This window comes from Garra rufa, chromosome 3 (genome assembly GCF_049309525.1).
Source record: "Garra rufa chromosome 3, GarRuf1.0, whole genome shotgun sequence".
In the NCBI taxonomy this organism is placed as follows: domain Eukaryota; kingdom Metazoa; phylum Chordata; class Actinopteri; order Cypriniformes; family Cyprinidae; genus Garra; species Garra rufa.
Window position 1 is genome coordinate 6,391,716 of NC_133363.1, and position 24,035 is coordinate 6,415,750.

The following is a 24,035-nucleotide window of genomic DNA, read 5'->3' on the forward strand; positions in this document are numbered from 1 at the left end:
ATTTTTAATGGAGCATATATTTTTGTGGTTTATATCCAAATACTTTTTGGGCTATATGACAACGCAAATCCCTGGTCAACATGTCTTTATTTATTTAGCTGTCAGTATTTGTAATTTTGTTAGTTTCTCGTCTATTAAGCGTGTAACGTTAATATGTTCAGATTTGGATTACAGTCCGGTGGAATCTGAAGTCGTTAAACCTCCATTTCGCGTGCAAAAATATTAAATGAAGAAAAAGTAGGTAAATAGATACAATAAACGTTTTTAACCTAAATAAATACATTTAAAAGGATAGTTTACCCAAAAATTAAAATTTGATGTTTATCTGCTTACCCCTAGGGCAGTTTGTCAGTAATATAATGGCAGTGAATGGGCACTAAACATTTGAAAGTAAAAAAAAAAAAAAACATGCACAGACAAATTCAAATTAAACCCTGCGGCTTGTGAGGATACACTGATGTCCTAAGACACGAAATGATCGGTTTTTGCGAGAAACTTAACCGTATTTATATCATTTTTTACCTTTGATACAAAGCAATATCCATCTGTCCTGAGCGGGAGCTTTTCATCGTGCACGCGCTCTGGCGTAGTATACGCAAACACCGGAAGTGTCTTATACTCGCTATAGATCGCTTCCGGTGTTTGCGTATACTACGCCGTAGCGCGTTCACATAGATATCTATGGCGCGTTCACATGTAACGCCGATGCTGAGCTCGCGCTCAGGACAGATGGATATTGCTGTGCATGAAAGGTAAAAAAAATGATATATAAATACTGTTCAGTTTCTCGCAAAAACCGATCATTTCGTGTCTTAGGACATATGTATCCTCACGAGCCGCAGGGTTTAATTTGGATTTGTCTGTGCATGTTTTTTTGTTTGTTTTTTTTTTACTTTCAAATGTTTAGTGCCCATTCACTGCCATTAAATTACTGACAAACTGCAACAGTAATATTAAAATATTCGTTTGTCACCTACATCTTGGATGCCCTGAGGGTTAGCAGATAAAAATCTAATTTTGGGTGAACTAAGTTATCCCTTTAAATGTATTCATTTACGTTAAAAACGTTTATTGTATCTATTTACTTTTTCTTAATTTAATATCTTTTGCACGCGAAATGGAGGTTTAACGACTTCAGACTCCACCGGACTGTAATCCAAATCTGAACATATAACGCGTTTAATAGACTCCCTCTACTGGAGAAACTAACAACATGACAAATACTGACAGCTAAATAAATAAAGACATGTTGACCAGAGATTTGTGTTGTCAGATAGCCCAAAAAAGTATTTAGATATAAACCACATAAATTACCAAACTAAAAATTATATGCTTCATAAATCTTTTATACCAAATATATTTACTAAATTTAGATATATATAAATAATGAAATAATGTTTTTGCTTTAAATTCTATGGGTCTACATATACATTATAAATATATTTAAATAAAAAATTAATGCATTTTATTGGATTTTTTCATCATGTTTTATTGATATTGGACTGAACGGGAATCATCAAAGTTTAGCGACGCTCAAAACCTTATGACGGAATGTGCGCTGGTTTCTATGGCAATGCCGTTGCGTTGTTATGCCAACGCTTTAAACAACAATTACGGTACAGATACGATACAGTTTGCAATACAGATGTTGTCTTACGATTTGACATCCTGACATTGTTTGTGGGTTTATTGTAGAGGTCAGTGAGTTTTCAACGATGGGACAGCGAGGAACAAAAGTCAGTCCGATGACAGTTGACGAGGTGTACGAACCACATCTTAGTACACCCCCAAAACCCAGCACCAACATGGCGGTTCAACATCCTCATCCCCGCGATGAGACCCCTGTTGGTGCTGGAGGAGGAGGAGAAGAGGAAGGAGGAGGAGTAGGAGAGGAGGGAGGAGAAGTAGGAGAGGTAGTAGATAAGGAGAAGGAGAGGAAAGAGGAGGAGAAGAGGAAAGAGGAGGAGGAGAAGGAGAGGAAAGAGGAGAAGGAGAGGAAGGAGGAAAAGGAGAGGAAAGAGGAGGAGGAGAGGAAGGAGGAGAAGGAGAAAGAGAGGAAAGACGCAGAGAGAGTTGAGGAGAAAAGAAAGAGTAGGAAGTGGTGGCAGAGGCTTAACTCTTTCTTTCGAGCTGCCAAAAAACAGCCTCCAGAGAGCAGCTCAGGTCAGGGAGAGGTGGAGCAGCAGAAGGATGAGGGAGAGAAGAGGACGGTGGCAGGGGCTGGAAGAAGTAGTGATGGTAAATCACACAACCATGTTATGAGAATGTGTTTTGTTTCTCTAAACTCTAAAAATTAATATGATCAAACACGATATCAAAATGTACATCAGCACCAACATCCACTTCAAGGCCATGATTAGATCTGCATTCCATGACATGTTAACATTACTGTTTTATGTCTATATGTACTAATGTGTTCAAATATTCATCCAGTCATTAAAATGTATAATTACATAAAAATTACTTTTATTGTGAATACTGCCTGACACATCACAATTCCATGTTATTTTATTTTTTAATAGACTACATCTTCAGCCGCTACACCGTTGGCGATCAGCTGGGGAAAGGTGGATTCGGTGTGGTGTACGAAGGGAGACGTTTGTATGATGATCGTAAAGTAAGTAAATATAAATAACACATTAACAAGCCAGCAAATATTTGTTCTGTCTTATCCTCATCCTATACTCTTAGCCCTCTTTGCTTTTCATAAATTAAGTTTTTGGTTTTGGTCATCAGGTGGCTTTGAAATACGTCTCGAAGACAAAGAGCACAGCATGTATTTTCATTGTAAGTACATTGCACTATATAAACAATATACAACATCTTATATTAACATTAACACAAGTGACAAGTCCCTATTTGAGAATCTGCCCTCATGTTACCATCATAAAAACTCAATTCCTCCAGCCCGATCATCCAAACCCCCTTCCAAAAGAAATCGCCCTCACCATCCTGGCTAATAGAGGTCCCAGTGTGCCAGAAATCATCCGGCTGCTGGACTGGACTGACCACCCTGACCACTTCGTCCTGATCCTCGAATGTCCCTCTCCCTGTGAGAATCTGCTTCAGTTCATCAGGCGTCACGGTAGAAGCCTCAGCGAAAGAACAACAAGGCAGATCATGTGGCAGGCGGCTCACGCTGCAAACATCTGCTGCCTCCGCGGAGTGCTCCACCGTGACATCAAACTGGAGAACCTCCTGATCAACAGGGAGACATTCAGAGTCAAGCTGATCGACTTCGGATGCGGGGACATTCTGAGGAGCTCATCGTACAAGTCATACTGTGGTATGTGTGATATAATTAGTTTCTTCTATTCTAACTGATACAGATCACTCCTCCTGTGTTAAAGCAAACTTACACATTATACAATCTCCACTCTCCTCTAGGCACAGCAGCGTACGCCCCTCCAGAGTACCGCCGCAGGAGGAAGTACTACGGCAAGCCAGCGACGGTCTGGTCACTAGGGGTTGTGATGTTCGCATTGTTGTGTGGACGTTTCCCCTGTGACTACGACCTGTTCCTGCTGCAGAACAAGCGCTGCTCCAAACCCGGCCTGTCGAAAGGTGAGATCTTCATCACAAAAAAAGAACTACTTCAGAAACACACAAAACATCTTACAGCTTAGAATAAGAGTCAGATAGAGCAGATGCGAAGTGTAAGGTTATCAAACGTCCTTCCCGTCTTCCTGCACAGAATGCTGTCGCCTCCTCAGGGCTCTCCTCCGTGAGAATCCGAGTCGGCGTATTGACCTGGGGAAAATCTTGTCCCACAACTGGTTTAAGGTAGTGAACCTGAGATCAGCTAAAAACAAATTCTCTTAGGAAGAAACCAAAAGGTCAAAACCTGTTGTTTTTTCTGTGGTTTCAGGTCGTCTTATAAGACCACTCCAGTTGGTGTCTCTCATGCAGCTTTGCGTCTTGCGGGCTGCAGTGGGAGACGCTTCCATCCCTCCTCTCGCTTTTGCGTCTTGCGGGGTGAGCAGGCCTCGTGTAGCGTCTTGCGCCTTGGCTTGAGGAAGCAGTATTAGCGTCTGGCGGTGCTGCTTCCAGAGGGATGTGTATATATTGTACATACTTCTTTTGGTTGCCCCTTTTTGTTTGTCCCATCATGGCCACTGCATTCTTGAGGTTTCTGCCACAGCTGTCCAAATGCCAGAGCTCTCTGCCTTCACCTCACAATGACACAGCTCCACTGCCAGCTGAGAGTTTCTTGTCATGGCTCCCTAGACAAGCTCAAAGCGTTCTGTTACCGTTCAGCTAAAGATCCGCTGATCCGTGTTTATCCGCTTAATTAGTAATTTGGTAGTTTGTTTTTGTATTTCTGTCGGTAATGATTTGCTCTCGGGCTTCTAAAAGATGCTAACAACAAAATATCCATGTTAGAATTAGAATGTCTAATCAAATTATTATACCTGATTAGATTTAATATAAATAACACAAAATGTGCTTTTGTTGGCACACTTTGTAGACAAAACAATGCCTTCACAAAAAAGAAAAAATAGGTGTATTTCCCGTAATAATCACTTGTCATGATACTAGTAATCTATAACACATCATAGTTATAATATTGTTTTTAAAATATATTAACAGTTGGCTTATAAATAGTTTAGAAAATAATATAAATGTTCTAAATTACTTGTTTATTAGTATATAATATAGATTTATGCTGTAAAATATTAAATGAGTGTAAGATGCACCATCTGGGTGTAAAATGGCCATCTGACTGAATCTGATTCAAATGTGAAATACATAACTTAAAAACTAATTTAATAATTTACTTTTACAAACAGTCATATTTATCTTCATAAAGTTAACATTAACAACATAAAACCAAAAAAATGAAAATGTTTAATCGTTTACATTTCTGAAACAATATGTTGAACACTAAAGTTGTAACCTTCCAAAAAAAAAGACTAAACAGAGAGTTTGTTGGCCATTAGCGAATATAGGTGGAGAGATATATCTGATTATAATGTAATGAAACGCATTTTCTGGTTCTTACTAGATAAGTTTTGGTGCACTTGTACACTGTCCCTATCAAATGAACTGCACATAATATGTAGGCCTATATGATCAACTAAACCAGTAATATTACATTAAACACCAGTTTAGAATTTAGAGATTTAACTCGTTAAAAAATAGTAAGTAACTGTCAGCACGGTTGCCATCAAGTTACTGTTAAATTAACAGTGTCTTACTGTTGTTGAAATTTACAGTATGTTACTGTTTTTGGAAATATAGCATAAAGCTGTTATTTTCTACATTAACAGTTAATTGCGGTCAAAAAGCATTACGTTAATTAATGTTTATTTGCACGTTTTTACTATAAACTACAAATATGCCATTATATTTAGAAAAGGACAGCTAAAAAAAAAATATTTTTCTAGATATTTCTTTGATTTTATGAATTGCCTTTTACCGCTTGCTATAAAAACATGTTTTAATACAATGTGCAAATATAGCCTTTGAAACATTAAAACATTTAACACAATGCAGTGTAACTTCAAAATATGCTTTATCACACCTTCGAAAAATAAACAAAACATTTCGACTGCAGCTCAAATGTTTAGGATCAGTTAGATTTTTAATGTTTTTAAAAAGTATCTTACAGTATGTTCATCAAAGTTCCATTTATTTGATCAAAAATACAGAAAAAAGTAATATTACAAAATATTATTGCAATTCAAAACAATAGTTTTTTCATTTTAATATACTTTAAAATAATATTTATAGTTGTGTTCAAAATAATAGCAGTGTGTCTAATAAAGTGAGTAAAGCTCAAAATCGTTATAATAACTTTTATTTCAATACGCACAAATGCATTGGGAACACTGTAAATTCTGTTCTAAATCAAAACATGAAGAAAGAATGATCAAATTTGTCAATACTTTACTGAAATTGCAGAAAAATAAATATTAAGCTGTTCACAAAAATAGCAGTGTCTGTATTTTTCTTTACAAAGTCAAACATTTACTGTATAAAATGATAGCTTTCTTGTGAATCACTGAACTTATATTTAGTTGTCTAGCCAGAACTGTGTGTTCACATGTGTGTTGCACAGAGTCAGGTATTCCAGCCCAGAACAATTGTACTACACACCACAGTTCCCCTGTGTTTCTTGGTTTTGCCTCAGAAACAGCATTTTCAATGTCACCCCACAAGTTTTCTATGGTATTAAGGTCTGAGGATTGGGCTAGCCACTCCATAACGTTAATCTTGTTGGTCTGGAACCAAGATGCTGCTCATTACTGGTGTGTTTGTGTTTGTTGTTCTGTTGAAACATCCATTTCAAGGGCATTTCCTCTTCAGCAACATGATCTTTTTGAGTAATTTAATGTACTCATACTGATCCACGATCCCTGGAATGTGATAAATAGACCCAGCACCATAGTATGAGAATTCATGATGTTTGCGCCACTATGCTTCACTGTCTTCACCGTGGACTGTGGCTTGAATTCAGTGTTTGGGTGTCACCTGACAAACTGTCTGTGGCCCCTAAACCCAAAAAGAACAATCCTGCTTTCATTAGTCCACAAAATATTGTGCCATTTCTCTTTAGGCCAGTCAGTGTGTTCTTCAGCAAATTGTAAACTCTTCAGCACCTGTCATTATTTCAACAATGGGACTTTGCAGAGGCGTCTTCTAATTGTTACAGTACTCACAGGTCAATTAAGACTTTCTTTGATCACCCTGGAGCTGATCACTGGCTGAGTCTTTGCCATTTTGGCTATTCTTCGATCCAGTAAGTTTTGTCATTAGCCTACTGTACTGGACAAAGTAACATTACAATTGAAAACAACCACAATACAAGTTTGAACAGGAATTATTCTTACTGAGTATTCTGTCACATAACTTATTCTATCAAACTTGGATCAAAACAATCACTGCAGGAGGGATTTTGGCCCACTCCTCCATACAGACCTTCTCTAGATCTGTCAGGTTTCGGGCTGTCGCTGAGCAACACAGAGTTTCAGCTCCCTCCAAAGATTTTCTATAGGATTTAGGTCTGGAGACTGGCTAGACCACTCCATAACCTTGATATGCTTCTTACGGAGCCACTCTTTGGTTTTCCTGGCTGTGTGCTTTGGGTCATTGCCACGACCCATCTTTAATGCTCTGACTGAGGGAAGGAGGTTTTTGCCCAATATGTCACAATGCATGACCCCGTTCATCCTCTCCTTAACCCTTTAGTGTGTACGATCACACCCGTGTTTTTTTGTCTATATTGAAGGTATATTAGACAATAAGTGTAAAATTTGCAGGCGAGATTATGATATTTATGATATTTATGACATGAATCTGACTTCATTGCTACAGTGTTTAAAAGCTTACTTACTTTACAGAAGAGTTTATAGTATATCATCTTTGATAGAACACAGCTTGTAATTGTGGAATATCTGAATCAGAAATCCAGCTCCACTCTAACTTGGGACGTTGACCGGTTTATCACTGAAATGGACGGATAAAACAGTTACAATACCAGCATCAAAAATTAGCTGGTCCTTGAAGCGTACGATCACACCGGTGTGATTCGAATGTTTGCCGCATCACATCATCAGCTGCTGAATTCAAATCGGTTTTGGCTCGTTGGCTGGCGCTGAGCCATTGGAATTCAGATCGGACGTGCTGAGTGCTTGTCATATTATCACAACTATTCAGTGTTTTCAACCACATAATGCTTATTTTAGGTTTCAGACATTTAAATACACATAAGTACTAGCAAGCCAGCCGTGGCCTAATGGTTAGAGTGTCGGACTTATAACCCAAAGGTTGCAGGTTCGAGTCTCAGGTCCGGCAGGGATTGTAGGTGCTGAGGTGCCACGACTGAGGTGATGAGGTGAGTCCCTTGAGCAAGGCACCGATTCCCCAACTGCTCCCCGGGCGCCACAGCAATGGCTGCCCACTGCTCTGGGTGTGTGTGTGTGTGTGTGTGTGTGTGTGTGTTCACTACTGTGTGTGTGCACTTGGATGGGTTAAATGCAGACAGAGCACAAATTCCTAGTGTGGGTAGTCTCCATACTTGGCCTCACTTCACCTCCTTTCCTTTCAAAACCATACATTTATAAAATGTTTGTAAATGTTTGTAAAATACACACTGATGTCCATGGAAGCGGTAATAATGATCCTACAAATATATTCTGACAACATGTTTTATTGATATCATATACAGATTATGTCGGTAACTATAAAGTTCACCCTCCTCTTCTCCCAGCTCACCAGAGACTTACTTTAATGTCTTCCGGGAGGAGAGGATGAATTTGTGTGTTGTTAATCCCACAGCTCGGATTCAGCTCGAACAAACATGGCGGCGCCCATCATCCTTTATAGATCAACTAACGCGGCCATTATAAGAGTGTTTGAACTTTTAAATACATTTACTTGCACATATTTCGAATTCGGAATATCAGATATTTCATAATATAGAGAGCATGCTTGTGAATATTAATAATAAAAATGGAAAAAAGAAATAAAAGCGATCCATGTGTCTTACAGTGCTGTTGTGGCTGTGGTGTGTCACATGACGCGTCGCCATGGAAACAGTAATGCGAAACATTCTAAAATAACGGTCGCCTAAAAAAACTCACTCTTTGGGGTTAGATAGAATATTTTAAACTCACAAGTTAGCCAAACATAGATGAATCTTACCTGTCCAGGAGAAAATCAGCAACGTTGGCGTCTGTCTTCAAATCCTTCTCCGTTTTCAGCCGTCTCCATCTTTCAAAGGCATCTCCTATACAAATCCTTGTTTTATTTCGGACTTTGTCACGACGTATTTCGGATTCATAACGAGGTCTTTAGGTTTCGTAACGTTATGTTTTATCTGACACGTTCCTATAGCTGCAGCTGTAACAGAGCTGGCAACCCAGAAAACTCTAATGACTTCGTGATTGGTAGATAGCTGGAGGGTGGAGCCTCAGACCAAAACACAAAATGACAACAATAACATCAGTCGTGGGCTGCAACTTTCACTTTTAAATGACAATATCCTGGCCGGACCACTGTTGTCAGTGATATAAGTATTTGAAATGAACATGATTTCTTATTGTCTAGTGACATGTCAGGGCCATTTTATGATTAACTGACATAAATTTCTTACATAAATTTCTTACATACGGTTCCTTTAAGGCGCGGCTGCCACACATGAGGACAACAAACACACGTCAACTGCATTGCCATTCATCATTTGGATTTAAAAACTTCAAACAAGACGGCTCAAACAGAAGAAGCAGAATAATAATATTTATACCTAAATTATTTATAGATAACGTTTGTGCATATAGGCCTATATGTAGGCTACAATATCTATTATTTCGAAACAATAATAAATTAGGCTCAAACGTTATTAACAAACGTGCTTGTTTAGCCTATTTGAGCACTTCCGTCAGTGAACAAGCAGCCTACAAAACGCTAAAATAAATAATACATTTAAATAAAAAAGTAGCCTAAATAAGAATGTTAAATAGGCTATTAAATAAACATTCGTTGCAAAAATTCCTTAAACCTCGCCCGGACAATAATAGTCGCTTTTCCACTATCGGGCCGAACCGTTCTTAGAACGGTCGGGTACAGTTCCAGTTGTGTTTCCACCTGAGCCTGGTACGGCACGGAACGATTACAAACCGTTCTCGGCCCGGAATTCTCGTGCCGAACCGGGCTGGTAAAATGCGTGTGCATGACGTCGCCACGCTGTTGCCTGGCTACCAGTTTCTCTATGGCTCTGTCTATGGCTAAGCGGATGCGCAGTAAGCAGATACGGTAAATACACTCAAAAAAATAAGTCATTGGATGAACTCAATTTAATTGAGGGCAGGATTTCCATCCAATAAATATGTGTGACCCCAACTCATAAAAAACAAATTCATGCAATAAAATGTAATTGAGTTGGGCCAACTCAATTTGATCAAATATAGTTTCAATGAAATTGATACGTTTATGAAGTAATTATTTTATGCTTGTTGAACTCAATCTAAAACATTTAACTGGAAAACAAATAACTAGGCAGAAATTCTTCTACACTCAAAAAATGATACATTGGATTTACTTAACTTTAGGCATTAACCAACTTATTAGGCATTAGCCATAAGATGGCTTTGTTACATCCATGGCATGCCCAAAGTAGTTGTTTATTTTATTATTAAAACAACTTTAACTTATGTTATCAGGTCCTCAACCCAAGCACATGCTCTATGCATTCACCACAATGGTAACCCCCAAAAACACTACCATACCAGAAACTGTTTTAAATACAAACATAAAAGAACATTAAACATTAACAAGTCTCCCAATTTTATCATTTTATTAAAAAAATGCATAAAATAACATTTTATTTCAACATTTACTCTCCTTATCCAGCCGTGTGCAAAGCATGATGGGAAGGGGGAATCCACTTCCTAGTTACACAAGTAAAATAATTTATCTACTCTCAACTCTACTTAATTGAAATACGTTCTTTCAAAATGAAAATATTGAGTTGAACCAAAACGAAACTGTTTCAAATCAGTTTAACACAATGCAATTGTTTAAATGGGAAACCTAACCCAAGTGTTTTAATTGAAAAAGATTTTTTTAAATTAACTCTACAGTGTGGTAGAATCATTTCTGTCATACCTTACTTGGAACAAACACTAACTATAGTTAGTGTTTGTTCCAAGTAAGGTATGACAGAAATTTGGGGTTTCCTGGTCGTTTTTTACGTACGTTAAGCGTTTAAGAACGTCCCGGATAAACTCTTAGTGGAGAAATGTATATCCTTTATCTAATTTGTTCCTATTTGTGACGGAGTTTTCCTACACGACTCTTATCAGGTCGGCAAAAGTTATCTTTGGCAAACCAGCGAGGGAAGTTGTGTAGACTCTCTCCATTTTAATTTTTAATTACCTGGCTTTCTGATGTGTTGACATTACACAGGAAGTCTGCATACCCTGCGATTGCGTATTTCCGGTTTCTGTGAAAAAGGTCTATTGTCCTTTTGGACGCGATATGTATGTTTGAGTTTTTTATTTTTTCCCGGCACTGTTTTTAACTTTTCTTAACGCCCTTCTCTGCAAGACACTGCGCTATAATTTTAAAAACTTTTCGTTTCTCTTTGCACCCTCCAGCTGTTGTTGAATTTTTCTTTCTGTCCAAATATCAATATTAGAGCAAATGTTTCATCCACAGACCAAAGTGTCTCAGCCATTTATATTTAAGAACGAGCCCTTATTCCACAGATAAAGTGCATAATATCACGTTAAGCGTTTTCTCCCCCATAGAAGCCCATTATAAGGAAACAGCTTGGTTTAACTTACTTTAACAGCGACCAGGGAAGACCAAACTTCTGTTGAATTTCACTTATAATAAACACTTTCTGTTCTCAAAAGAACAAGCTCTCATTCAGCATATTGTGATCGCCCCCCATAGAAGTCCATTATACAAAAAAAAAAAAAAAGCTTAACGTGGCTTAAAATTTTACTTATAATAAACACTTTCTGCTGTCAAAAGAATGAGCTCGTATTCAGCATATAAAGTGAATAATATAAAGTGAATAATATCACGCTTTTCTCCCTATAGAACTCCATTAAGGAAAAAGCTTAACATAGTTTGTTATAATGGACTTCTATGGGGGGCGATCACTTTATATGCTGAATAAGAGGTCGTTTTTTGACAGCAGCAAGTATTTATTATAAGTAAAATTTAACATAAGTTTGGTTTTCCCTGGTCGCTGTTGAGGTACGTAAACCACGTTAAGCTGTTTCCTTATAATGGGCTTCTATGGGGGAGAAAACGCTTAACGTGAAATTATACACTTTATCTGTGGAATAAGGGGTCGTTCTTTTGATAGTAGTTAATGTTTGTTCCACGTAAGGTTTGACAGAAACTTGGGGTTTCCTGGTCGTTTTTTACATACATTAAGCCACGTTAAGCGTTTTTCACGTTGTTTAACTGGTTACCGGCATACCGGGGCGGAAATAGGTTTACACAGCAATTACGTATTTCCGGTGCAAAATACGGAAGTTGTGAGAAAGGTCTATAACAGTAGAAGCGGGGCTGTCTACTCTTGCGTTACCAAGGCAACGATTTGACGCATTTGTATTTACATTCCAAAGAGTTCCGTTATCTGCACCACAGTGGAAAATCAAACCATATCCGTGCTGACTGACCCGGATCGGCACGGAACAGAACGGTTAAGCATTGAGAACGGTTCGGCCCGATAGTGGAAAAGCGGCTAAGTCTGAGAGCTCATCAGAATAAACTTTTTTCTTTCTCTTTCCCATTACACAGCTGCTGTTTTTAATAGCAACGTGATTACATTTATTTTCGTTTATTTAGTTTATGAAGTAAATTTAGAAAATATATTCTAAATTTAGAAATATATTTGGAACACGTTTTGTTTGTGAAATTCAAGTTTGTTTGTTTTTTTAAAGTAGGCTAACCACCAAGCGGCCAGCGACAGACAGATCAATTTAGCTCTCTTAAGTCATCACAATTTCAATTAAAATCCATAGATATTAAAAACTTAAAGCATATCACAATATTAGTTTTATCGTTTAAACTAGATAAATGTGTGCTATTAGGCGCATATCCAATCGTTTGCACGAAGAGTGAAAGCTGAAGCTGGCTTTGCAGGACATGGAGGCGCCGGTGCAATGCGAAACTTCATTGTGGCTCATTAAGGTAGGAGTAGTATATCATCCAGAGCTGTAAATAAATAATTTTAAATAATTCAAATCGAAAACAAAACTCTTTCATTAGCTATAGGCCTAATCCATAAAGACACATTTAGGCATTCATTGCGTCCGATGAGCAGATGACGAGTCAGAATCATCAACTTCACCTTTGCGACACATAGTTAATTAATAAATAATTCGAATATCTCCTTACTTTTCCCCAGACACATTCATGGTAATTATTTTTGCTGGGGCTTTGCGGTCAGCTTTAGCCTATTGAGTGCATTTGAACGCGGAACTTACAGCTGCGTTGAAGGCACTTTAGGTTGCGCGGTATTGGGACAGTCACAGCCTTTGTTTTGCTTCCACCATGTAAGTGGGCCTGACTGTAATTTAGTAGGCTAGTGTCTCCCAAATATTGCTCAATCTATTTTATTTTTGCTGTCTGTTAGTGGCGCAGCAGTCTGATCTTCTTCATTCATATTTAAGCGCGAATGAGAACCGTTTCGCGGGGATTAAAGGTGTATGAAAAAAAAAAGAATATTCAAATCTTAAATTTTAAAATCGAATGTCAACCTACCGAACGAATATTCGAATAATCAAATATTCTGGTCCAGCCTTAACAGTGAAAGGGTAGGCTATTACAACGTAAACATGGCTTATGGGGACATCTGTGTCCTCATAAACCAAACGGCTTAAAAAACATACTAAATGGTGCTTTCTAAATTTTTGATCTGTACTGTGCTGTGTGTTCATGCTAGAAGGCAAAATACAGATATTAACTTAAAAGTAAAGCATTTTTGGTGTTTTTGTCATGTTGAAATAGCCTGTTTATACTTATACCAAAATCAAAGCGGATACGGTATGCTAATAGATAAAGGAGTAATAATAACATATTACATGCTTTGAATTCCTTATATATAGCTATGCAGTGTTGGATGGGTCGCTGTACGTGATGCAACACTTATTATAACCAGAGACTTAATATAATAAAGAGACTTGAGACTTGACTTGGACTCTAGCTCAGGGACTTGTGAGCATCTCTGGCGTGAACACATCCGGGACTGTAGACTCTTCACCGATTTTTCCCTTCCGGCGTCTGCGTATAGTACGCCAGAGCGCGCACTCAGGACAGTTGGATATTTGCTTGTTAATACAAATGATCCAGTTGTTACAGAAATACAATTAAAAGAGAAGACAGCACACTCTGTAATAATTTCAGACTTTATTAGTTAGATGTTTTGATGAGTGTGTGCTCTCCCTCACTCTCTGATCCTGCTTCTGCCTCATCTTCAATGGAATTAGGGGAGAGTGGGGTAAATTGAGCCAGTGGGTAAGTTGACCCACCCCCTGTCTCTTGGCAACTCTACACTTTTACTGTGATTTGATCATGTATTTTGGAACCAACCATCATTTCTGCCAGACTGTGAAAATGGAGAAAAGCATGGGGGGATTGGAAGGCAGCCATTTACTTTAAAAACAAAAATGTTATCATAACAGATGGTTGATGGTTGTTACATTAAAGCATAAAGCATTTATCCATTCAAGCATTTATTGTAACTGTTTTATCCGTCCATTTCAGTGATAAACCGGTCAACGTCCCAAGTTAGAGTGGAGCTGGATTTCTGATTCAGATATTCCACAATTACAAGGTGCGTTCTTTCAAAGATGATATACTATAAACTCTTCTGCAAAGTAAGTAAGCTTTTAAACACTGTAGCAATGAAGTCAGATTCATGTCATAAATATCATAATCTCGTCTGTTAATTTTAGCTTGCTATCTTTTTATTTATTGTCTGAGAGGATTGTTTTGATCCAAATTTGATAGAATAAGTTATGTGACAGAATACTCAGTAAGAATAATTCCTGTTCAAACTTGTATTGTGGTTGTTTTCTATTGTAATGTTACTTTGTCCAGTACAGTAGGCTAATGACAAAATTTATTTTGTTATTGTTGAGATTTTGTTCATGCCCAAAGACTGTCCATTGTAAATAATTTAACCAATGAGGTCGATTTTACTAGACTTTTAATGGATGAACAGAAATGATGACTTTATTTGTATTTTGAAAATGAAAACTCTTTGAAGGTGAGGATGACTAATTAATTACTAAATTGGCCTTTTTTGTTTACCCTTCAATTATACTGAGCAAAAACATTGAGTTAATTAAATCGTAAAAATTGCTGCAACAATTTCACAATACACAGTACAGTATATACACGTGTTGACTTCAGTGTCCGTCCAGACCTGTCCACAATCAACATTTTGAATTGCATTTGTTATGTTAAAAGAACAGGGCTCTGTTAATAGGTAAAATGATTTCAGTTTATCTTGCATTTTTTGCAATCTGGCAATAGAAAATGTATGTATTATGTGACTCGCTTTGGAATGTTTTAGGTCAAAATCCAGGAGACTGAATGATCATTTTTGAAGGGCAAATAATCTGTGGTTGCACCCAGCCAAGTTTTCTGTCTGGGGTTGCTGCTGTTGCTGACTTAATACAATTGCAATGTGGAGTACCAAGCTGAGGCTGCATGCATGTTGGAATTCATTCAGAGGTTAGATGCTTTATCTTCACATTCTCAATATATAAACTTTTACCAACACTAATTCTGAATGTATGCATTTGTTTTTCAGGCGCATCATTGGTATAAATTCTGAAAAGGGCACCAAGGGTGGACAAGTCCTATCAAAGCGGATGGGCAAGGTCACCCACAGGTTTGGATCAGTAAGGTTTTTAATGCTTTTTAAAGGAGACTTTTCTACTCATCAAGACTGCATTTATTTGATACAAAATACAGAAAAAAAATATTATTGTAAAAATAGTGGTTTTAATATGCTTTTAAATATAATGTATTCCTGTGATGCAAAGCTATCATTACTCAGTGTCAGTGTCACATGATCCTTCAGAAATCATTCTAATATGCTTAATTTATTTTTGAAACCTGTGATATGTATGTGAGTCTTTGATATATAAAACATTAAAAAGTACATTGTACATTGATTTAAATAATAAACACCTCTTTCAAAGTTTGGGGTCAGTAATTTTCTGTCTTTCTCTCTTTGAAAAAATTAATACTTGTATTCAGTAAGGGCGTAGTAAATTAATAAAAAGGTGTTAGTAAAGACTTACACTGTTATAAAAGAATTCTATTTTGAATAAATGCTGTTCTTTTTAACATTTTATTCATCAAAGAATCTTGAAAAAAGTAGCACAGGTTCCAAAAAAATATTAAGCAGCACAACTGTTTCCAACATTGATAATAAAAGTAATACATTAGTATGTTAGAATGATTTCTGAAGGAAAATGTGACACTGAAAACTGGAGTAATGACTGATGAAAATTCAGCTTTGCATCACAGACATACAGTTGTGTTCAAAATAATAACAGTCCACCATCACTAACGAGGGGCCCGTTTCAGAAAACAGGTTAAGTGAAAACGTATGTCAACCCTGAAATAAGGGAAACTCTGGGTTTTCCGTTTCAGAATGGGAGGTTTAACAAACCTGAGAAACTTGGGTAAGTCAAGCCTGTTTCTGAAAGAGAGGTAATTTATACTCAGAGTCAGTTTCCTTGGTAACTTACTCTGTGAATCAAACCTGGTCAGGAGCAGGTTTTCTTCGGTAAACCCAGAGTTTCTTTCGGTCTCCTCCCCCTTTTTAAAGTGTAAGTGATGTTTAAATACATCATTCATTCATTTATGCTTCAAAAATGCTTTTCTTAGTGAGTGTTTTGGAATGTAAATTTAGTGCATTTTACTTAAAACAAGAAAAATAATCTTAATGTAAATGGAAACAAGATTATTTTTCTTACCCAATTGGCAGATAATATGCAAAATAAGAAAAATACACTTACGAAGATTAAATAAACACCTTTTAAAAAAATAAAATTATTGAAATAAAGTGCAAAAACAGTAATTTTACAGAGATTTTCATAAAAGGTTTTACAGAAAGAAAAAAAAAACATTATTTTACAGATTTTTTCCTTGTTTCAATTAGGATATATTACTTTAATTTTATGGTTTTTGTTTGGCAGCCGTAGCTGCCAGTCGTTTAACCGTTTTTTTTTTTTTGCAGTGTAAAACCCTTATTTGACAGATTTTACCTAGATTATTACAATGAAAGCACTAAATGTTCTACAGAGAAACACTGTTAATTTACAAATCATTACAATAAAAAAAACCTTCAATAAAGTGTCAAAGCATGCTCAAGGTGAAAAATAAACAGTTTTATTTAAAAGACAAAATACAAAGTCTGCACAAACGCCATATTAAATTTACATTTTACATTTAAGCTCTTTTCTTTTTAAGAAATACAGCACAATTACATTTAAAATACTGTGATGATGAAGAACATGGAACAGTTTAATCAAAATGTTTAATTAAGTATATAAGACAACTTCACGTCCAGAGAAAATATTTCCTGATAATTCACTCACCCCCATGTAATCCAAGATGTTCATGTCTTTCTTTCTTCAAGTCAAAAACAAATTAAAGTTTTTGAGGAAAACATTCCAGGATTTTTCTCCATATAGTGGACTTCAATGAGAGCCAATGGGTTGAAGGTTCAAATTTCAGTTTCAGTACAGCTTTCAAAGGGCTTTACAAGTTTCCAGTGACCCTTATTCCTGGGCTGGGATCATGTAGAGTCCTTTGAAGCTGCATTGAAACTGAAATTTGGCCTGTTAGCTCCCATCGAAATATGGAGAAAAATCCTGGAATTCCTCAAAAACCTTTTTGACAGAAAAAAGAAAGATATTTGTATCTTGATTTAAGAATCTTTAGATTTTTTTAAATTGGAACAACAAGACAATAATACTAAGTAAGAAAAGCATTTTTTAGGGGCATTAATTTATTGCAGATATTTTCATAATGCAGACACTGTCAAAGTGCCAAAAAAATAAATAAATAAAATAAAATAAATTATATATATATAACAGACATAACATAAATTATATATATATATATAAATTATATATTATATAATATATATATATATTTATATAAAACCACCACCACAGCCATCTTTTTTTCCCTAAATGCACAAATGCAACTTTTATTCTTTTTCATGTTGGATTTTAACATTCTTCCAGTACTTCCATCTCCTCTTCATCTGAGCCTTCTTGCTGTTGGCTGAGTAGGCGTCAAATGTTCATTTCATTAATCTAATTAAGAAATGCAACTGTTTGGATTAGAGAACATTTAATTATGTGAAAAGAGCATTAGACTATGTGGAAAAAGCTGCTGCAAACTGAAATAGACACAGAATTATATTTTAATGTCAAATATTAGAAAAGTCATGTAGCCTACACCCATCAACCCTTTATGCTTAAAGCTTTACCTGGTTGAATTATGTTTTTATACTTCATGTTTAGCTGTTTCATTCTTCTTATTTTTTTATTTTATTTTATTTTTTTGCCAGTGGGATACCATGAAAATGAATAGTTCATTAACTTATTGTTCTGTCAGTTTTTACCTTTGATATTCTAATTATTAATAATTAAATTATTATATTCTTAATAATTATTAAGAATTAAAGTTAAGCATTGGCTCGAAGTATGCAGAGGTCGTTTTGGCGGGAGCTGTTGCCATGGTGAATCATAATTTCGGAGCTCTATTGATCAGGGCTTTTCATAGTCATGGTGCAAGCACTAAACTCAGAGTCAACCTACTCAGAGTAGATTAAACTAACTTAGTTCAGCTGTTCTGAAACCAAAAACTCAGAGTTTCACAAGAAAGCTATCATTTTATACAGTAAATGTTTGACTTTGTAAAGAAAAATACAGACACTGGTATTTTTGTGAACAGCTTAATATTTATTTTTCTGCAATTTCAGTAAAGTATTGACAAATTTGATCATTCTTTCTTCATGTTTTGATTTAGAACAGAATTTACAGTGTTCCCAATGTATTTGTGTGTACTGAAATAAAAGTTATTATAACGATTTTGAGCTTTACTCACTTTATTAGACACACTGCTATTATTTTGAACACATCTATAAATATTATTTTAAAGTATATTAAAATGAAAAAACTATTGTTTTGAATTGCAATAATATTTTGTAATATTACTTTTTTCTGTATTTTTGATCAAATAAATGGAACTTTGATGAACATAAGATACTTTTTTAAAAACATCAAAAATCTAACTGATCCTAAACATTTGAGCTGCAGTCGAAATGTTTTGTTTATTTTTCGAAGGTGTGATAAAGCATATTTTGAAGTTACACTGCATTGTGTTAAATGTTTTAATGTTTCAAAGGCTATATTTGTACATTGTATTAAAACATGTTTTTATAGCAAGGCGTAAAAGGCAATTCATAAAATCAAAGAAATATCTAGAAAAATATTTTTTTTTAGCTGTCCTTTTCTAAATATAATGGCATATTTGTAGTTTATAGTAAAAATGTGCAAATAAACATTAATTAACTTAATGCTTTTTGACCGCAATTAACTGTTAATGTAGAAAATAACAGCTTTATGCTGTATTTCCAAAAACAGTAACATACTGTAAATTTCAACAACAGTAAGACACTGTTAATTTAACAGTAACTTGATGGCAACCGTGCTGACAGTTACTTACTGTTTTTTAACGAGTTAAATCTCTAAATTCTAAACTGGTGTTTAATGTAATATTACTGGTTTAGTTGATCATATACATATTATGTGTACTTCATTTGATAGGGACAGTGTACAAGTGCACCAAATCCTTCTCTAGTAAAACCAGAAAATGCGTTTCATTACATTATAATCAGATATATCTCTCCACCTATATTCGCTAATGGCCAACAAACTCTCTGTTTAGTCTTTTTTTTGGAAGGTTACAACTTTAGTGTTCAACATATTGTTTCAGAAATGTAAACAATTAAACATTTTCATTTTTTTGGTTTTATGTTGTTAATGTTAACTTTATGAAGATAAATATGACTGTTTGTAAAAGTAAATTATTAAATTAGTTTTTAAGTTATGTATTTCACATTTGAATCAGATTCAGTCAGATGGCCATTTTACACCCAGATGGAGCATCTTACACTCATTTAATATTTTACAGCATAAATCTATATTATATACTAATAAACAAGTAATTTAGAACATTTATATTATTTTCTAAACTATTTATAAGCCTACTGTTAATATATTTTAATAAAATATTATAACTATGATGTGTTATAGATTACTAGTATCATGACAAGTTATTATTACGGGAAATACACCTATTTTTTCTTTTTTGTGAAGGCATTGTTTTGTCTACAAAGTGTGCCAATGACAGCACATTTTGTGTTATTTATATTAAATCTAATCAGGTATAATAATTTGATTAGACATTCTAATTCTAACATGGATATTTTGTTGTTAGCATCTTTTAGAAGCCCGAGAGCAAATCATTACCGTAAGAAATACGAAAACAAACTACCAAATTACTAATTAAGCGGATAAACACGGATCAGCGGATCTTTAGCTGAACGGTAACAGAACGCTTTGAGCTTGTCTAGGGAGCCATGACAAGAAACTCTCAGCTGGCAGTGGAGCTGTGTCATTGTGAGGTGAAGGCAGAGAGCTCTGGCATTTGGACAGCTGTGGCAGAAACCTCAAGAATGCAGTGGCCATGATGGGACAAACAAAAAGGGGCAACCAAAAGAAGTATGTACAATATATACACAACACATCCCTCTGGAAGCAGCACCGCCAGACGCTAATACTGCTTCCTCAAGCCAAGGCGCAAGACGCTACACGAGGCCTGCTCACCCCGCAAGACGCAAAAGCGAGAGGAGGGATGGAAGCGTCTCCCACTGCAGCCCGCAAGACGCAAAGCTGCATGAGAGACACCAACTGGAGTGGTCTTATAAGACGACCTGAAACCACAGAAAAAACAACAGGTTTTGACCTTTTGGTTTCTTCCTAAGAGAATTTGTTTTTAGCTGATCTCAGGTTCACTACCTTAAACCAGTTGTGGGACAAGATTTTCCCCAGGTCAATACGCCGACTCGGATTCTCACGGAGGAGAGCCCTGAGGAGGCGACAGCATTCTGTGCAGGAAGACGGGAAGGACGTTTGATAACCTTACACTTCGCATCTGCTCTATCTGACTCTTATTCTAAGCTGTAAGATGTTTTGTGTGTTTCTGAAGTAGTTCTTTTTTTGTGATGAAGATCTCACCTTTCGACAGGCCGGGTTTGGAGCAGCGCTTGTTCTGCAGCAGGAACAGGTCGTAGTCACAGGGGAAACGTCCACACAACAATGCGAACATCACAACCCCTAGTGACCAGACCGTCGCTGGCTTGCCGTAGTACTTCCTCCTGCGGTGGTACTCTGGAGGGGCGTACGCTGCTGTGCCTAGAGGAGAGTGGAGATTGTATAATGTGTAAGTTTGCTTTAACACAGGAGGAGTGATCTGTATCAGTTAGAATAGAAGAAACTAATTATATCACACATACCACAGTATGACTTGTACGATGAGCTCCTCAGAATGTCCCCGCATCCGAAGTCGATCAGCTTGACTCTGAATGTCTCCCTGTTGATCAGGAGGTTCTCCAGTTTGATGTCACGGTGGAGCACTCCGCGGAGGCAGCAGATGTTTGCAGCGTGAGCCGCCTGCCACATGATCTGCCTTGTTGTTCTTTCGCTGAGGCTTCTACCGTGACGCCTGATGAACTGAAGCAGATTCTCACAGGGAGAGGGACATTCGAGGATCAGGACGAAGTGGTCAGGGTGGTCAGTCCAGTCCAGCAGCCGGATGATTTCTGGCACACTGGGACCTCTATTAGCCAGGATGGTGAGGGCGATTTCTTTTGGAAGGGGGTTTGGATGATCGGGCTGGAGGAATTGAGTTTTTATGATAGTAACATGAGATTCTCAAATAGGGACTTGTGTTAATGTTAATATAAGATGTTGTATATTGTTTATATAGTGCAATGTACTTACAATGAAAATACATGCTGTGCTCTTTGTCTTCGAGACGTATTTCAAAGCCACCTGAAGACCAAAACCAAAAACTTAATTTATGAAAAGCAAAGAGGGCTAAGAGTATAGGATGAGGATAAGACAGAACAAATATTTGCTGGCTTGTTAATGTGTTATTTATATTTACTTACTTTACGATCATCATACAAACGTCTCCCTTCGTACACCACACCGAATCCACCTTTCCCCAGCTGATCGCCAACGGTGTAGCGGCTAAAGATGTAGTCTATTAAAAAATAAAATAACATGGAATTGTGATGTGTCAGGCAGTATTCACAATAAAAGTAATTTTTATGTAATTATACATTTTAATGACTGGATGAATATTTGAACACATTAGTACATATAGACATAAAACAGTAATGTTAACATGTCATGGAATACAGATCTAATCATGGCCTTGAAGTGGATGTTGGTGCTGATGTACATTTTGATATCGTGTTTGATCATATTAATTTTTAGAGTTTAGAGAAACAAAACACATTCTCATAACATGGTTGTGTGATTTACCATCACTACTTCTTCCAGCCTCTGCCACCTTCCTCTTCTCTCCCTCATCCTGCTGCTGCTCCACCTCTCCCTGACCTGAGCTGCTCTCTGGAGGCTGTTTTTTGGCAGCTCGAAAGAAAGAGTGAAGCCTCTGCCACCACTTCCTACTCTTTCTTTTCTCCTCAACTCTCTCTGCGTCTTTCCTCTCCTCCTCCTTCTCCTCCTTCCTCTCCTCCTCCTCTTTCCTCTCCTCCTCCTTCTCCTCCTTCCTTTCCTCCTCCTCTTTCCTCTCCTCCTCCTCTTTCCTCTCCTTCTCCTCCTTCCTCTCCTCCTCCTCTTTCCTCTCCTTCTCCTTATCTACTACCTCTCCTACTTCTCCTCCCTCCTCTCCTACTCCTCCTCCTTCCTCTTCTCCTCCTCCTCCAGCACCAACAGGGGTCTCATCGCGGGGATGAGGATGTTGAACCGCCATGTTGGTGCTGGGTTTTGGGGGTGTACTAAGATGTGGTTCGTACACCTCGTCAACTGTCATCGGACTGACTTTTGTTCCTCGCTGTCCCATCGTTGTGAAAACTCACTGACCTCTACAATAAACCCACAAACAATGTCAGGATGTCAAATCGTAAGACAACATCTGTATTGCAAACTGTATCGTATCTGTACCGTAATTGTTGTTTAAAGCGTTGGCATAACAACGCAACGGCATTGCCATAGAAACCAGCGCACATTCCGTCATAAGGTTTTGAGCGTCGCTAAACTTTGATGATTCCCGTTCAGTCCAATATCAATAAAACATGATAAAAAAATCCAATAAAATGCATTAATTTTTTATTTAAATATATTTATAATGTATATGTAGACCCATAGAATTTAAAGCAAAAACATTATTTCATTATTTATATATATCTAAATTTAGTAAATATATTTGGTATAAAAGATTTATGAAGCATATAATTTTTAGTTTGGTAATTTATGTGGTTTATATCTAAATACTTTTTTGGGCTATCTGACAACACAAATCTCTGGTCAACATGTCTTTATTTATTTAGCTGTCAGTATTTGTCATGTTGTTAGTTTCTCCAGTAGAGGGAGTCTATTAAACGCGTAATATGTTCAGATTTGGATTACAGTCCGGTGGAGTCTGAAGTCGTTAAACCTCCATTTCGCGTGCAAAAGATATTAAATTAAGAAAAAGTAGGTAAATAGATACAATAAACGTTTTTAACGTAAATGAATACATTTAAAGGGATAACTTAGTTCACCCAAAATTAGATTTTTATCTGCTAACCCTCAGGGCATCCAAGATGTAGGTGACAAACGAATATTTTTATATTACTGTTGCAGTTTGTCAGTAATTTAATGGCAGTGAATGGGCACTAAACATTTGAAAGTAAAAAAAAAAAAAAACATGCACAGACAAATCCAAATTAAACCCTGCGGCTCGTGAGGATACATATGTCCTAAGACAAGAAATGATCGGTTTTTGCGAGAAACTGAACAGTATTTATATATCATTTTTTTACCTTTCATGCACAGCAATATCCATCTGTCCTGAGTGCGAGCTCAGCATCGGCGTTACATGTGAACGCGCTATGGCGTAGTATACGCAAACACCGGAAGCGATCTATAGCGAGTATAAGACACTCATTTTTCACAGCGCACAGAGATTGTGGGTATAGCAGCTCAAAATTGTAATTATTTGTGCTTATCATGATTCAAACCAGTTTAAAGATTAAAGATTATGCTTGCTTGCGCGAAAACATCCGGGACTGTTGACTTTTCAGCGATTTCCCCTTCCGGTGTTTGCGTATACTACGCCAGAGCGCGTGCACGATGAAAAGCTCGCGCTCAGGACAGATGGATATTGCTTTGTATCAAAGGTAAAAAATGATATAAATACGGTTCAGTTTCTCGCAAAAACCGATCATTTCGTGTCTTAGG

At 36.8% G+C, this 24,035-nt stretch overlaps 2 protein-coding genes across 2 annotated transcripts; one reads left to right on the forward strand and one right to left on the reverse strand.

The window, feature by feature from the left end:
• The first annotated feature begins 1,715 nt into the window (after positions 1 to 1,715).
• LOC141330846 (serine/threonine-protein kinase pim-2-like) lies at positions 1,716 to 4,014 on the forward strand. The gene is made up of 7 exons (XM_073835614.1): positions 1,716 to 2,238; positions 2,523 to 2,617; positions 2,737 to 2,787; positions 2,908 to 3,286; positions 3,388 to 3,564; positions 3,695 to 3,783; positions 3,910 to 4,014. Exons 1-7 carry the CDS (start codon positions 1,716 to 1,718, stop codon positions 4,012 to 4,014), a joined length of 1,419 nt encoding a protein of 472 aa, XP_073691715.1.
• A 16,337-nt stretch (positions 4,015 to 20,351) lies between these two features.
• On the reverse strand, positions 20,352 to 22,656 carry LOC141330849 (serine/threonine-protein kinase pim-2-like). Its single transcript, XM_073835620.1, has 8 exons — positions 22,459 to 22,656; positions 22,116 to 22,209; positions 21,737 to 21,831; positions 21,567 to 21,617; positions 21,080 to 21,458; positions 20,802 to 20,978; positions 20,583 to 20,671; positions 20,352 to 20,456 (listed from the first exon to the last, which is right to left on the reverse strand). The coding sequence occupies exons 1-8, from the start codon at positions 22,654 to 22,656 to the stop codon at positions 20,352 to 20,354; spliced, it is 1,188 nt and encodes a 395-aa protein (XP_073691721.1).
• Positions 22,657 to 24,035: the final 1,379 nt, after the last annotated feature.

Bases quoted from the DNA above. Each gene is read 5' to 3' on its own strand.
- LOC141330846 (XM_073835614.1), top strand. From the start codon at position 1,716: ATGGGACAGCGAGGAACAAAAGTCAGTCCGATGACAGTTGACGAGGTG. The intron at 2,788-2,907 runs GTAAGTACATTG...CAATTCCTCCAG, and splicing joins GCACAGCATGTATTTTCATT to CCCGATCATCCAAACCCCCT. The intron at 3,287-3,387 runs GTATGTGTGATA...ACTCTCCTCTAG, and splicing joins ATCGTACAAGTCATACTGTG to GCACAGCAGCGTACGCCCCT.
- LOC141330849 (XM_073835620.1), bottom strand. From the start codon at position 22,656: ATGGGACAGCGAGGAACAAAAGTCAGTCCGATGACAGTTGACGAGGTG. The intron at 22,210-22,458 runs GTAGTAGATAAG...GCCAAAAAACAG, and splicing joins AGGGAGGAGAAGTAGGAGAG to CCTCCAGAGAGCAGCTCAGG. The intron at 21,832-22,115 runs GTAAATCACACA...ATTTTTTAATAG, and splicing joins GGCTGGAAGAAGTAGTGATG to ACTACATCTTTAGCCGCTAC.